Raw genomic sequence first — 16,137 nt, forward strand, 5'->3', positions numbered from 1 at the left:
CATTGCCTGTATTTTATCGCATCACGTTCAGCTTCTCTTTCACCTGCATTTGTGTCCTTCCTAAAAACACTCGGTTTCCACTACAAATGGAAACCGAGTTACAGTACAGTGTTTTAGCAAATCATCAAAGCTTACTTTTAATTGATACATAGTTATTTATTAATCTAACCAGACGCTACAAATTTTACAACCAAATCAAACTGGCACATAAATCCCAAGCTTTTTAATGCTGTATAGAGATGTAATACCGTAAGGAAAATAAACACTACAGCTTTTTCCTTCCATACATCTGCGTAAATGTGACGGAATTGACATAGGACCAAGTGCTACTGAAATGTTGCAGCAATGAACCAGGAATAGCATTACCTAATAACACACATAACCATGAGTCAGCAAAAGCCTGTAATACTCACCTGTGGACCCCTTGAAGCCCCCGCGTGCAGGATCCCGCCCCAATTATTGCTGGAGGGCAAAAAGCCACTCGCGACGACTACCATTGGTTTTAGCTGTTATCAATAAAGGCCCTAAATCTTAAATGTATCCCTGATATATAAGGTCAGGAAAAAGTTTTCAGAAAAAAAAAAAAAACAATAGTGAGGGAGAGCTGCTCAGTTATGGTTGCTCGACTTTGGCAACCGTAACACGTAGATGTTATGAGGAATTTAGTTGTGTTTGGGTTACAAGTGCGAAATTTCCGGACATAAACAATAACATGCAGGGGCTCCATACCTGATAAAGACCTCATAAGCTAGTCAGTGAAGTCATAGCTTTCTAATATCATAGAAAGCTTCTGACAGCCCACTTGGAACTGCAGCTATTCGGCAATACTGCAAAAACGGCATGTTTGACATGGCTTCCCTTCTCCCCGGCGTGAGCTCGCTACACGTTTGGCCCTTAGGCTGATGAGCCCAGAGTTTGTGAACCTGTAAGGCAAACACTGAACAACTGGAACGAGCACCAAATTATCCAAACAAAGCAGAAATATGTGTCCTCCTCCTTTTTTTTTTTTTTTACTGCCCCCCCACTGGCTGCAGACGGCCGCTGTGTTCCTGCTAAGATCAACAGTGCTGCCGCTGGCCGGCTCGCAGAGGGACGGGGGGTTAAACGGTGTGTGATAGCAAGGCAAGGCCAGGCGCTCTCCAGCCGCCGCCGAGGAATGCGAGCGAGGAATTTACGGCACCTACCGGAGATGCTTCTGCTCCATGTGGTTTTCAGCTCTGAAAGCTCTAAAACTCAACCTGCCCATTCATAGTGTTGAGTTATGAACTTGGAAAAGACATTTGTCTTTAAGTGTGTCGAAGAGCGCTGCTTGAATTTCAGCCATAATTTAAAGGAGACCCCACTTAGAAAAATAATTACAGTGCCTTGCAGAAGTATTCACACCCCTTTTGACTCCCCCCTCCTCTCTACACACATTACTGCATTACAAAGAAAACTATAAAGTATTTTTTTTTCTTTATTTTATGTTATAGGTCAAATCTTAATTGGGTATTATTTCAAAGTGGAAGGATTTTAAAGTGTAATGAAAACTATACATCCTTAGTTTTTTTTTTTTTTTACAGATACAAATCAGTAAAGTTTTACTTTTATTCTGCTAAATAAAATATAATGTTACAAATACTTACTTCTAGCAGGACAGATATACAGCAAGAGACACAACTGAGTTGTTTAGATCAGAACAGATGAATGGCCTAGTTAAAGTGTAGCACTAAATCAAACTGAGTAAGACTTTTACATTAGTGTCCAAGGTCACTTTGCATCCAATATACTTGAGCTTGAGCTGATTTACAAATAGGAACCTGTAGGGCTGGACACAATCAATAACAATATTTATAGCGAGAGAATCGATAATACGTCATTATAGAATATTGAATATATAAAGAATATTCACTGAGCTCCGATCCAGAATTGAACAGCATTCTGGGGGATGTAGGCAGAGCTGGTCAACCTCTCACAGCAATCAACTAACTCGCTCATTCTTTGGTTACCTAGCAACAACTTGCTGATTAACTTGCGCAGCAGCAGTTTCGGGTTTCCTTTCCTCATAACTGCTTAAAAATAATTAACAATGGCGTGGAGAGAAAGCTGGATCAAACAGGAACGCCACCAGTTTGGCAGTATTTCGGATATTTAAAACTAAAAACTAATCAGTAATTATCAATATTGACTGACATAAAATGCTTATATCGTGATATGTTTTTCCAGCACTAGGAATAGGTAAAAAAAAACAAAAAAAACAACAACTTTAGTTTCGAAATAAATTTCACAAGAGGCCGTATGTCATAAACACTATGGGAAACACATTAAAATGCACGGAATCATTCTACGTGTCTGGATGAAGATGTGTCGAAGATGTATCTATCATTTATCGTGAATTATTTATGAGCACATTTGCGATCCTAATTGAATGTATCTATAAGCTGAATGCGGTTCCTCTCTGAACAGCTGGTTTTTACTGAAATCCATACCGAAGTCCCCTCAGCCTCTCCTCCAGAAAAACAGCGGGATTTCCTGCCTGACATGAGCCGTCGTTTTGTGGTTTTTAGCAACCATGTTATTACGCTCGTAAATTTCCAGAATCCCCTGATAAAACATGGATTATTATTTGCTGACACCATTCTTAGTGATGCCACAGGATCCGCAAGAATCGCGCGGCTCATGCTGAAAATATGAAGCCACGCTTAAGCAGCTTCGCACAGACTGACAGAATCACTTTCTAGTAAATCTAATGACTGGGTTTGCTGATATTCTTTGGAGTGGACCCATTTTTCACATCCAGAGGTACTGCTGCAGGAGTCTCTCTGCGAGACAGGACTTCTGCAAGGAAAGGCTTGCAGAGTGTTGCAGCGAGGCGATTGGCTGGCGTGAAGACCAATAGTCTGCAGAGCTGAGTGTTATTTGAACTCTCCTCAGACAGAACAGTAAAACCAGACATCATCATCTGACTTTTCTAAAATTATTCCCTGGTAAGGTTCAGTTTTTATTTGCTCCTGAGACTCCAAAAATAACAAACAAAAAGAAAGGAGCAGAAGCATTTACATATATATTTTTTTCCTTGTCTATAAAGAATGAGGATCTACCGTTTGTGGACGTCTTTGGGAGTCTGTTGATGCACCTGTTGACAGAGGAGAAACCCTGCGTGTTTAAGAATGGACAAATTTGCAGCAATGAAGACTGATGAGGATCAGTTTTGTTTGGACAACTACAGAAGAGCTGAAGACAGGATCGGCCCGAACTGTGAAGACTCACCTCAGACGAGTTTAACAGACGGACAGAGCCCAGACATGCAGCCGGCCGAGAAAATCTCTGCCTTGAAGTACAGAAGATGCAGGTCAGAATCTTTTCTCTTTTTTTTTCTTTACAGCATTTAAATTTTAGACTTCAAAAAGATAATATGATCTGATTTATGGAAGTTCCAACCTAAAACAGGAAAGATATATGGCATGAAGTATTTGTCCTGTAGCTCTCCCAGGTCTCGTCTCGGTGGAGTGAAAGCTCGTCACAAAAGGCAGGTACTCCAGGACATGGCTCGGCCGCTGAAACATTGGCTGTACAAGCACCGGGACAACCCTTACCCAACAAAAACCGAGAAGGTTCTTCTCGCTCTGGGTTCACACATGACACTAGTGCAGGTGAGACCGTCTCGTCAAAAGAATGTTTTTTTTTTTTTTGCTAGGGCTAGTCATACTGATGGATCAAGTGATGTCTGTGCAAGGTTTCCAACTGGTTTGCAAATGCCCGGCGAAGGCTGAAGAACACAGTGAGGCAGCCAGACCTGAGCTGGGCGCTGAGGATCAAGCTCTACAATAAATACATCCAGGGAAACGCTGAGAGGCTGAGTGTGTGCAGTGACGATACAAACTCGGACGGTGAGGCGTTAAGATGAACGGTTCGACATAGTTCAGCCTTTTCGTTTCACTAGTCAAGAGAATTCTAAGAATCAGGTCTGGACCAGTGGTCCTCAAGGGCCGATGTCCTGCAACTTTTAGATGTCCCTCTTAATCAGCACACTTAGCCCGAGAGGTGTGAGAGAGATAGACTGCATGTTAGTGAGGCAGTTTCACTGTTTACTTCAGGTGTGTAGGACAAGGGACACATCTATAAGATTCAGGACTTCATCCCTCGAGGAATGTAGTTTAGAAAGTTTAAATCTGCTGCTATGTCCACTAAATCTCTCTTGTTAAGCAGAATTTGCAGTGACGGTTCTGTTTCCTCCTCTCTAGACGAAGAGTGCACCCTACCGAATCCAATCGCCCAATCAAACTTTGGCGGCTCGTCTTACCGCCGAAGTCTGCTTGAGAAACAGGCCAGCGTCCTCGCTGGGGCGGACTGCTCCAACGAAGATGACGGCACGTCTCCTCCATCCAAGTACAAGAGCAGCTTGCTGAACCGCTACCTGAACGACACCCTGCGACACATGATGGCGGCAAAGGCTGACGCCATTGCCTCCGCTCGCGGGAAGAGATGCCTTTCCCAATCGTTCAGCTCCAACGAATGCGATCGAGATGTTGTCTCGCCGGATTTTTCCTCCGAAGCAGAGGCTAACTTCATCTACAGCATGGGTGAGAGATTATTAGCCTGGTAAAAGCTCTCGGCTATTAAGAAACGAGTTCTTCCAGGAGACGTGAACTCTGTTGAAGGTTTAAATTTTACCCAGTTGTGACATACGTAATGCGCCAGTTCAACACTATGAAGCTTATCGGAAATTGTAACAACCATCCTCCAATGCGAAGAGAGACGTGGCAAACCAAACAAAGCTAGTGGTAACGCTAATTAATTTTTTTTGAAAGCGTGTCCTACACAGACTCAACAACTTTGTTCACTTTCTCCGCTGCCACTGCTAAAACGTCGCAGAAAAATGACGTCATCGTTCACAGCTCGGTAGAAATTTGACTGCTGTGAGCAAGATTTGAATAGCGCAGGAAGACAATGGCCAGGGTAGTAAGAGACGGCTGACCTTGTAGGAACAGCAAACAGGTTAGGATGTTATATACATCACGGTTGATGGAGAGAAACAACAGGGGTCCTCCGGCTGAAGAAATAATAAAGACATCTTCCTCGTTAATTAAAGATTAACGATGAATGCAAAGCACACTGGCAGTTTTACTACCCTGTTTCCTCGCAGTTCCATTTTAAAACACCACAGTGTGCAGTAAAATAAGAACACAGCAAACAGAAACCTCCAACTTGGCTCCCGAGGGCGAGCTGACATTAATAAATCTCTGGCGTCTGTCTGTAAGTCAGAAGCTCGGCGAGATTCAATCATAAACGCAACGGCGAAACAGAGGGGGGAGCTTGACACATGGTTACCTTCTCAGACTTACGGGGAGCACAGCGCACTGGCACGGCTCAAAGCCACCCGGAGAAGTCAGCCAAAGCCTCTGCAAAGATCACTAATAAAGACTCACGCAGATGCTGAAATCCTACATTTAAGAATTGGAAGGGGCTCTCGCTGGCTGCCACTGAACACCACAAATATCATTTCCATATACTTAGAATGTGCCATTTGTTCCACTTCGACTTCTTGCCTTGGTGGAAATGTCCAGTCCGGCCTCAAGGACAATTACAGCATGTCTGAGACTTTATTTCTCCCAGGGTGAGAAGTGGAAACATCAGCCTGGGTGTAGAAAGGGAACAGTCTGTCGGCAAAAAGAAAAAAAAAACAAAAACGCTGAAGACAGACGGATTGTAGAGTAAGTGCTGCAGCAGCCATGCAAATGTGAGGCAACACGCTAATATTTACTTGGCTTGTTCTAGCAGTCTGTGAGGATGTAGCTGTGTGCCTTGGCAGTCTGTGTCTTCCATGTGTTGCTTTCCTGCTCGAAAGCAGTTTCATTTGCGTCGCATTAGAGGAGTTGTGTGTAGTGTTTCTGTAATCACTTCCACTCTTTAGCGCCTCCATATAGGTTTCTCTCCAACACTGAGGACGGCGCTGCCTAATTATTCCTGGCAACAAAGAAGCTCCAGCCTCGCAAAGTTACTCAAGGAATGTTTTTTTTTTATATATAGCCTACATATATAGTTTGAGTAAAACTTGCGTGTGAAAAAAGTAGCTCGGACATAGGTAAGCAATTAAACAGGAGAAAAGTTTAACAGCCGAACACAAACTTTCTGTGGTTACACAGGCTGACGAAACCAGTGTCACTTTCATTTTAAAGGTTCGTCATGAGCTGAAAGTTAAAAGTGTCGTGGTTTCGTTTATGCTTTTGCTTTGTGAGGAGTTGTGTCCTTCTCTTAGTGGTTTTATCTTCCAGCTATCGGTTAATCAGCGCACCTGTTACTCATCCTGTGATCACTCTGCTGCTCTGCTTTGTTCATTGTCAGACAGACCCCTGCCAGTATCATTACCTGTATATTGTCCTCTGCTTCCCTTTGCTTTTGGGGTGCTGCTTTTTCAGGTACTTTTGCATTTTCTCGATTCTCTCGGAGAACTAAACGGTTTTGTATCGAAGGTACTCTCTCAGACATCTGCTTCTGGAGTCTGTCTGAACTTGGATTCGTTTGAGCCGCTCCATTAGGACAGGAAAATACCAGAAACTCTATAGTTTATTGTAGTGTTCATATATTTATTATATAGATCTTTAAGACCCCTAAATTTCAATGGTTCAGTGGTGCATCCAACACAACAAAATACAATGCAGTAAACAATTGAAAATCGTCACAAAGACACGTAAATAAGATTATTAATTTAAACTAAAACTAAGACGGTACAATCATTAATGTCACTTTTAAACTTTGCTTACTCTCTACTGCTTTTTAGAAATGTTTTGAACTGAAAACTAAGCTGTGATTCCAGGAAAGCAGGTTTAATAAGTATAGATTGAGTTTTTCTAGAATGACTTTATAAGTATCTTCTTACTTAGAAGATTACAGCTTTTGGATGAAAAATACGATAAAGCATACAAATAATGCTAAAGCGTCCATTGAACAAGGCCAGAATGACAACAAAAATTATGTTTTACAGTTTTCCTTCTAATGGTTTGATTTCAGGAGGTCCTGACAAAAACCATCGCTTGGTGTTTCAAGAAAATTGGGTCTGCAGCCATTAAACTGGCACAGCTGCCTTTTCAGTTTGTTTTTAAGCCAAAGCCGTGTCTTGAAACAGTCATAATCTGGCTGCAGTCTTTAGCGACACTTAGCTGCAAGACTTAGCCTCTGAGATCTATGCTAAGTGTGGAAAATGTTTTATTTCTGGGGGTATTTTTACAGTTTGCCCTAAAGATTTTTTTTTTCAAGTTTTCCCCAACATTTGCAGTTAATGTTGGTGAGTCCATTCTGAGGACGGAAAAATAGGGCGAAACAATGAAGCTAGCACGCTAGCATCTGTAGTATTCACTGTGTTTAAAGTCTTAATTCCTTCCTATGTTGTCGAACCGTTTGCACTGAATTTAAAACTGGGAAGCATTGTAGCTTAAAAACAATGATAAAAGGATTTTTTCTTGTCAGTGTAACATATTTAGAATCAGGCCTTGCTTCAATATTATAGTGGTTAACTATAGCACAAAAAGCAAGGAAATTTGTGTTGGCCTGGTTATTCCTTTGTTGTACAATCCTTCCTCGCAAAAAAAAAAAGAAAAAGTATTCTTTTGGAAAGTTTTTTTTTAAATATATATATCCAGTTAAATGGTGCTACATTTTGAAAGGAAAATGGATTTGCTGGTTTAACAGCAGAGTTATGTGGGCAACGCGACCTGCCAAATCCAGTCCATGAATCCCTCCTTCTCTATTGACTCTGGTTTGGTGTTGGATTTCGGGCTGTTTTGGACTGGAAGTTGACTGAAGTTTGAAAAATTATTCATTTAGCAAACGGAGGCCAGAACAGCACAGTGTGTGTGTGTGTCTCTGTGTCTGTGTGTGTGTGTGTGTGTGTGTGTGTGTGTGTGTGTGTGTGTGTGTGTGTGTGTGTAGACCATTTCATTCTGTCCACTTCCAAATCCTGGAGGTGGCCTCTGATAAGCCCCAAATCGGTGGGCGTTGGCATGTTGGATAGTTTTGGTTTCTAAGAGTGGAGATACGGTATGGCCACTGGTTGCAATATCTCATCTCCATATTTGAGCTGAGACGGCCTTCGCTGATGACATGCATTATTTTTTTCCCATTAGGGCGTTGCCGCCTCACACCCTCACAATACCTCCACAAAGAGCTGATTGGCGTTGGCAGAGAGGCCTTGGCAAGCCTTTCATGGGTGCTGCCAATACACTCAACTCTGCTTATTAACACACAAATGCATTTTCCTTACAAACGTGGCCCCGTTTAAGGGGGAAATAAACAGGCTCTCCAACAGTATAATATTAATTGCCAAGAAGCTTTGATACATCAAAGAAATAAATTGACCAAAGGCAAACTTCATTGCTCTTTGTGCTAAGCTTAGTTAACCTTGTATAGGGATACTGTAGTCAAAGGAGAGTTTCTTTTGAAGCTAAGAAAAACTGGACACTTGAGACATTACTTCTGCCAGCACAGATAAAATACACCGGATTTTGTCTGGAATATTTTTTATTAACTTAATGAAGAGAATGCTTTGTTCATGTAAATTGTGACTACCCTTGTGAAGCTGTATGATAAATGATATCCACCCATTCATAGGCTGCTACCTTTCACTAGCAGCCATTAGGCTGAAGGCTGGTGCACAAGAGATACTGATAATAATCATTAAAGCAAAAAAAAAAAAAAAAAAAACAAAAAAAAACTTTTATCATAACTGATTGTTTTCAATAAACACTGTTCAAATTTAAGCTGTTGTAAATTTTGTACACATAACACATTAAAGGTGTTTTACATATTTTACAGTTTAGATCTCCTTTAAAATATGCTAATTTTAATATTAGTCAAACATCTGTACATAGCTATGTTTGCCAGGATCTTATTTTTATTTTATTTTTTTCAAAATGTCAATTAGTTCCTTCACTCACTGAAAATGCTATGATTACACTTAAGCTACAAGCTAATGTTATCTTAAATGCTACAATCATTTAAGCTAACAATCATTTACTGGAATGCTACTTCCAATAAATGCTACTTTAATGACAGTAGCATTAATGTTTTTATTAACTTACTGAAGTGAATGCTTTGTTCATGTAAATTGTGGCCATACTTGTGAGACCATTTGAAGCTACTTGTAGCATTTAAGCTAACAGCATTTTAGCAAATTTTTATAAGAAGGCTAAGAATTACATACTAAATGGAGTATGTCTTTTTTTTTTATTTCTGGATTATTTTAAGCTTACCTTCTTGCTAGAAGCCCCTGAACACTATTCCGCTCATTCAGGCTACCCCCCTCTTGGTCATTATGGCTCCTCTGTGAAGATAAAACGGAGAGTCTCGCTGCCAGAACATGACAATCAACGCTAATATGTTTTCAGAGTGCATGGGAGACGCTGAAGCAGCCACTAAACCTGCAGTGTGCCTGAGTTATGTGATGCCACTGGAGTGTGTCGTACAAGTTGTCAGTCTCAAAGGTGGTAAAAGTATAAGGAATGGTTTACTGGGAATTTCATGATTTATTATTAAGGATTGTTTATGGTGAAGATGGACACCAGCTCCATTTTACCTGTAGGGATCCTGTCAGTGTGACTGGAGCTGTGTTTATTGGAAAGGTTTCAGGACACGGGCCTTGCTGTGTTTTTCTTCACCCCTTTTCTCTCCCTCTGTTTTTCATTGTTTCAAAGTGGGGATTATGTTTCTAAAAAGATGTATGCTCTGAGTAAAAAATAAAAACACTTTGCACTAAAAAAAAAACAAAGGAGAATGCAACTCAGACTTAAAAAAAATGAACTGGTCACATTCAACCGAATGGAGTTTGTCAAGCTTCCTTTTTTATGTTTATTTAACTTGATGACTTAATAAACTTAGTAAATTAACTTTGCATAAACTTAATATGATTACCCGCGAACAATCGACAACATATTTACGTTGGATCACATTAAGTTTTTAGGGAGTCGGGACTCTGGGTTTTGTTTTAAGACCCTTAGTCTTTCTGGTTTCTGTTTTGATTTTTTTTTTTTTTTTTTTTTTACAAAACACAGACAAACATCAGGCAGATACATATTTTCTTAATTCTTAATTTGTTTGTGAGTTTATGTATTAAAAAAGCTGGGTAACACTTTAGTTGAAGGGGTGTGAATAAGACTGACATGACACTGTTATAAACATGACATAACACCTGTCATGAACATAAAGAAGTCTTTATGAATGTCTATGACTGTTGTCATGAAGTGTCATTTAGTAAATAATGACACTTCATAGCAACTGTCATAAACATTCATAAAGACTCGTTTATGTTCATGACAGATGTTATGTCATGTTTATGACAGTGTCACGTCAGTCTTATGCACCCCCCCTTCAAATAAAGTGTTACCAAAAGCAGTAGCAGGTAAATTGCCGTTTGTGGCAGTGGAAGCGGAACAGGTGCGCACGTTTACATTTCCAAAACCAGAAGAAGTGAAACAGATATTTGCTACTTGTGCGCCAGACTGCAGCTTTATGAGCACGAAGCCATGATCTATTGCGCTCACATTTTCATATTGATTAAGCTGTATAACCGACTGGAAACAAAGCACTGATTGGATTCATTGCTAACTTCTAAAATTAAGTTGTCACTAATCCCCTCTCGCATAGTGAAACTCACCAGAGGTAAAACTAAGTTTTTTCCCCCTGGCCATAAATACAGCAGAGGTACGGAGCTACTTTCTTGGCAGGGGCACTTTATGGCTTAGGAGGGACATGGTGAGGGATGTTCAGTAGCAAAGCAAAAAAGCATAACACACAAAAGTGATTTACTATCAGCAAGAAGTTACTTTTGGCTCAGGTTTGCGGTATGTTTCAGACTGTTAGCGCCGAAAGGCTTAGTTTCAGCATCTAATTTCTTTTTCTATTGGACTCTGAAGAAAAATCGGTTTTGGCCCCTATCTATGTGCTCAAACCTAAAATAAGGCTGTAATCCAAAGCAAAGATGGAAAATATATTCTACAAATATCGCACATGTACGCACAGACCACGAACAGAAATTGTAGGCTAGAAGCAACGTAGCATTGGTTATGGTCTCTCTCTCTCTCTCTCTCTTCTTTTCCTCTCGTCTGTGCTCATAAAAAAAAATCTTTGAAGCCCCTTTGGAGAACAACTGATCCTTAGTTATTCAGGAGACACAGGCAAGGCATCCAGCATTGATTTCTGAAATGTTTCTTACCCGTTAGTGCTTGTGCTTGAGCTGAGATAAAGACCTGCAAACCACGAACTTTAGAGACAAACGACTGAATATTTGAAAGGAGGGAGGAGAATTACATTCCAGTGTTTAACAAAAGCTTGAACACATACTGAAAGAATTTGCACCAAACATTCGATCAATTGCTTGGACACATGCAGAAAATTGAGCCAGTTTTTGCAGCAAGCATACGACAGCCTAATAATCTGGTAAGGAGGTTTGTGGTACATTTGCTAAGTTTTCCATGTTTTTTGCTCTTTTACAGATACAACTGACAACACTTCAGTTAAAAGTTGCAGGTTAGTACCATTATTCATATCTCATAACCCTGTCAATGCAGCTTGTACTTTTTACACACTTAAAAAAAAAAAAAACTCTGCGTCCAGTGTCGAAGATCTTTCTAAATAAATTCCTCTTTTATTGCAGAAGCATAACCTTACTGCTAATTTTGGCAAAGTTAAACCTTAACTTTGAGTAGGTTGACTGATTCAGTGTTAAAGGGGCAGCATTTTTTTTTTACATCATGTTATAACGTTTTTCCCTCATCAGTAACACACCTGAAGTGTTGCCTTTATTCTTTTATGCATGTTTAAGAAATCCTTTCATCTCCATGGTAACCATTCAGCTGTGCAAAACGTCTGGGTGGACCTAGCCCCGCCCTCAAGGACAAAGCTCCACCTCTGAGCTGAAGTTTCCAAGCTTCGGCCTCACAGAGCAGGCTCCACCCAAAAAACGTTGTTAAAGGGTGAATACAGGAGTGATGTTATGACTCCCTGAAGGCAGAGTTACAGTTTTTGACATCTCTGGTGTCGATACTTAAAAATATACTTTTGTAAGGAAGTGATTTTTGCAAAGTCTCTTTAGATTGTCCAGAGTCCTGGGGGATCCGAGGGACTGAGACAAATATTGAATTTGAAGAAAGTTGATTTTGTGTTTCTTGTAACATTTCCAAGTCGTTTTGGCCGTTACATGCTTTGGGTGGTTATTGTCAATGAACGCATGGTGACAACCCGTTAGAGGCTACCAGTCCTTGGCATTTGTTTACGACGTGATTGTATTTCGGGCTTCCAGGCTCTCGGTGAATGTGGAGGAGAAAAAGGCCAACAGAATAACATATTTTCCACTCTGCTCAACAGCGGGCATGAAATAATTTTCCCCATGTTCATCCTCTGTTTCACATCAAACCCACCTGGAGTTTGTTACCATTAAGCTCCAGCTCGGTCTCATCTGACTGAACCGGACTGTTAAAGTCCAGGTACAGTTTAGCAAAGTCCACATGTCTGTGTTTGTGTTGGAAGGACGCCGTTTCTGTTTGACTCAAATTCAGCCCAAGCATGCTTTACTTATCACAAAGGAAATCAGATGTTGTCAAAACTCATTATGTGCTGCTGCGGGAAAGACGGATCTCCTGTAGCAGTCAGCTTTACAACACATCTGAAGATGCCTCTGATTGAAGACTGTTGCATTTTGTCTCATAACTTCCATGAGATGCTAATATCTTATCGATAGTTCGCAGTCGACATCGCATGGATGACACCATCAGTTGTTGGTGAGCACTGCTAATCCAGCTGGTTTGCATTTGCCGCTCCAATTTAAATCTCTGCCTGGCCGTGTGCTTAGAAAGTCAGGCAGTAATAATAATAATAGTGAATATTATATTCTTTTCTCTCTTCTCTTTGGACCTGCTTTTCATCCACGAAGCCTTTTGGTTCCAAGTCCTCTGGGATTTTGGTTTGCAGTTCAGGTTTTATTAGAGCTTTCGAGATGCTAACCAGCTGCTCCTGGATGCAAAAATAATGGCTTTTTCGCCACGGTTACGCAGCATAACAAACCGTCCAAAAGTTCAAAAAGTAAGAGGAGTAATCCCAAAACCAGACAGAATATCTGCCCAAACATGCAACGCCTCAGTCGAAAAAATTATGAACTAAAAGTCTACAAAATGTGACTCCATCATGAGCGGCGCACTCCCGCATGGAAAGGGTCCAACAGTTCTTATCAAGACTTGCTATGTCGTCATTTTTTTCGCTGTAGTTCTGTAGCTGTAGGGTTTGGAAATGTTTTATTACCTCCTTCATCATGTTGCTCACCACATGTGATGGCAAGATAAATATGGCTCTTTGCTCAATCTAGTGGTCAGTTGGTAAAAAAAAATAAAAAAAGAAAAGAAAAGAAAAAGAAGAACGGCCTCACATCATATTTATAGTCCATGAGAACGGAAAGTTGCGGATTACGGATTACACTACAAAAACACGACATCTCACCGAGTATTTCTGGTCTTGTTCTGAGTGCAAGTACCTCAGTACACTTTGAATAAGACAAAACCTACAAACAACTTTACAGCAAGAGATATGAGTTTGTTTTTAAGTCAATAATAATACCTTAATATTGATGGCAGCTTATGTCATATATAATATAGATGTTTGAAGAGATTTCAAGCTTTTGTGTTTTTACATCCTTCAATGGCCTTCATCATCATCATTTCTCAGAGCCTTGAATGTAACTTTGTCAAAAAAAAAAAAATTATATATATATTCCTATGCTTTTTTTGAAACTGTCACTATATTGTGACAGAATTATATGAGACAGAAAATCTGTGAAAAAAAATTAACTCCTCTTCCTGCTTGTAGTGCTAATGAGAATCAGCCAATCAGAGCCAGGGGGCAGGTCTTAGCGGTGTCCATCTCCTTCCGTCTGGCGCTGCTCCCCCTCCTCCACTTGCTCTCTGCTATGCTGCAGTTTTACTCTGTCAGCAGATCCTGTTGTGAATGCTAAGGCTAGTTAGCAAAGCCACGGCTAATAGAGATAAGCGGATAAGCTCTAAGTTGTTTTTCTGCCTTTAGCGCATTGAGCAGCGCATACACAAGTTGATTGACAGCACTAAGACCCTCCTCCTGGTTCTGATTGGTTGTTTTTGGTCGTTGTATTTCTTCAGACGGCAAAAGTAGCTCAGAGAGAAGGTGGAGGAGATTAATCTATTCACAGATTATCTGTCTCATGTTATGACATGGTGATAGATATAACAAATATATAAAAACATATTTTTATAAAGGTTCCATACTGCAGCTTTAAATATGTAGTGACACTTCTGGTTTTATTTGGCTTGTTCTGGTTTGCTTTGCTGCGTTTTCTTTTTATTATTCATTTACTTGTTGCTATGTCTGTTTTTCACGTTGTTTTTGACCCTGTCAAGAATTTTTGGTCTCCCATACTGTGGTTGTGTAAAGTGTTATAAGAATTACTGATCAAATGTATTTCTAACGTTGTGAGTGAAATCTGCCAGTGGAATTAGTCTTTTTTTTGGTCAAAATAGAGAGATTCATTTTTTACTTAAATGTTGAAACAAGCTCCCATATGTTTCTGAAAAGTTCCTTGTAAGTTGGTTTTGTCTTCAAGTGTGCTTTAGATATTTGCACTAGGAACTAGACTAAAAATACTTGGTAAGATTTTGTGTTTTTGCAGTGAGAGCAAATTTTTTTTTTCTAGAAACACACATGAAATTAAAACAGCAACATAAAAAATGAAAGAAAAAAAAAAGAAGCTTTGGCTACAGCTGAATAAAGGTGCTAAAATTAAAAATATCACTTTCCTCAATGCTGCTTCTGCTGCAATAATTTTTTATTTTTGTTTTTATGACAAGTGGCGCGAATAAAGTACAACCTAACCTGGCAGCTCTAACTCATCTGGACTCACTGGCTGTTTGTTCACAGGGGCCAGCTGCAAAGCCGAAACCCACCGAGAAAAGACGGCCAGGGCTGGAGGGAGATCCACGCCGCCGTGGCTCTCACCAGCCTGGCCCAGGGCAAGAGCTGCAAGGTGGCCCAGAGGGCTGACCCGACACCCGGCGCCGCCACGGGGCAGAGCTGCACCGCGGAGCCCTTCAACGTAGCGAAAGCCAGCCTCACGGGGAGGCTGTGTGTGACGGGAGCCGTGACGGCCCTGAAGCAGAGCGCCGGGGCCGCCCTCACCAGCCGCATCATCCAGAAATCGTCTCACATCTCCGAGGTCCAGACTGTCAAAGCCCCCCTGGCAAACACCGGGTAGGCACTGAACGCCGTGTTCCACTCGCCGCCAGCCAAGAGTGCCTTGTAGTGTACACAGTGTACAGGCCTAACGTTTTACACCTTTCTAATTATGTTATATACTGTAACATCTAATTAGTACCCAGAAGAGTGAATCCAAATAATGTCTGCTTGCTTTGCTACGCCCTGCGTCACCCTCGTTTTCCATAACTTATAAGAACTGTCAGGACACCGGAGAATCCTCCCGTGATGAAGTTTTACAGCAGCCGTTTGAATAAAGCCAATGTGAAAGAGTCTGGCCTGGCTTTTTTTTTCTGCTTTAAATCATTACTTTACAGGGGCTGAGACAACCTAATTATGTTCCACGGAGCTGTAGTTAGTGGTAGGTTTCATGTGCTTTATGGCCTTTCATTTTGAAAATGCACCGTGGAAAAAAAAAAAAAAAAAAAAGGCATACCAAGAGGAGTCCGAACACGGCTCCTGGAGGCACAGAGGTCAGAGAGAATCAACTGGGATGAAAACTGGCAGACACTGACCGCTGCTGTTCTTCGTTGTTTTTGCCACTAGAACATCCGGCTGTTGATCACGTGACTCGGAATAAAAAAAGGGTTTTCATCGCAGTTTTGCTAAACTCTTACAATAAGAGTTAATAAGAGTTGTGATTTCTGTAATTTAGCTATTTCTTACTGAAATTTCTCATCTTATGCTTCCCTTTGATATTTTCTCATGTTTTTTTTTATTTCAGTGTTTTAAATGTGCAGGACTGTTTAATATAAACTATATTAAACAGTATATATGGACAGATATCACTTTTAGACAGTGGGATAAGGAAAATAGTCTGTTGATACATTTTTCCAAACTCAGTTTTATCCATTCCTATCCCAACTTGGAAAATACTTCCATACTTTTCCAGACTGC

At 40.7% G+C, this 16,137-nt stretch overlaps 1 protein-coding gene across 2 annotated transcripts; it reads left to right on the forward strand.

Annotated features, from left to right (window-relative positions):
* Positions 1–525: 525 nt before the first annotated feature.
* Positions 526–15,510, forward strand: LOC103140056 (homeobox protein Mohawk-like). Of its 2 annotated transcripts, XM_016672870.1 has the most exons (7): positions 526–2,966; positions 3,068–3,331; positions 3,464–3,632; positions 3,716–3,869; positions 4,224–4,562; positions 11,466–11,499; positions 14,908–15,510. In XM_016672870.1, the coding sequence occupies exons 2-7, from the start codon at positions 3,150–3,152 to the stop codon at positions 15,239–15,241; spliced, it is 1,212 nt and encodes a 403-aa protein (XP_016528356.1). In that variant the 5' UTR covers positions 526–2,966; positions 3,068–3,149; the 3' UTR covers positions 15,242–15,510. The 2 variants fall into 2 exon arrangements, with proteins under 2 accessions (XP_016528356.1, XP_007555067.1); XM_007555005.2 differs by having other exon boundaries at positions 526–3,331.
* The last annotated feature ends 627 nt before the right edge of the window (positions 15,511–16,137 follow it).

This window comes from Poecilia formosa, unplaced genomic scaffold (genome assembly GCF_000485575.1).
Source record: "Poecilia formosa unplaced genomic scaffold, Poecilia_formosa-5.1.2 Scaffold67, whole genome shotgun sequence".
Lineage (NCBI taxonomy): Eukaryota > Metazoa > Chordata > Actinopteri > Cyprinodontiformes > Poeciliidae > Poecilia > Poecilia formosa.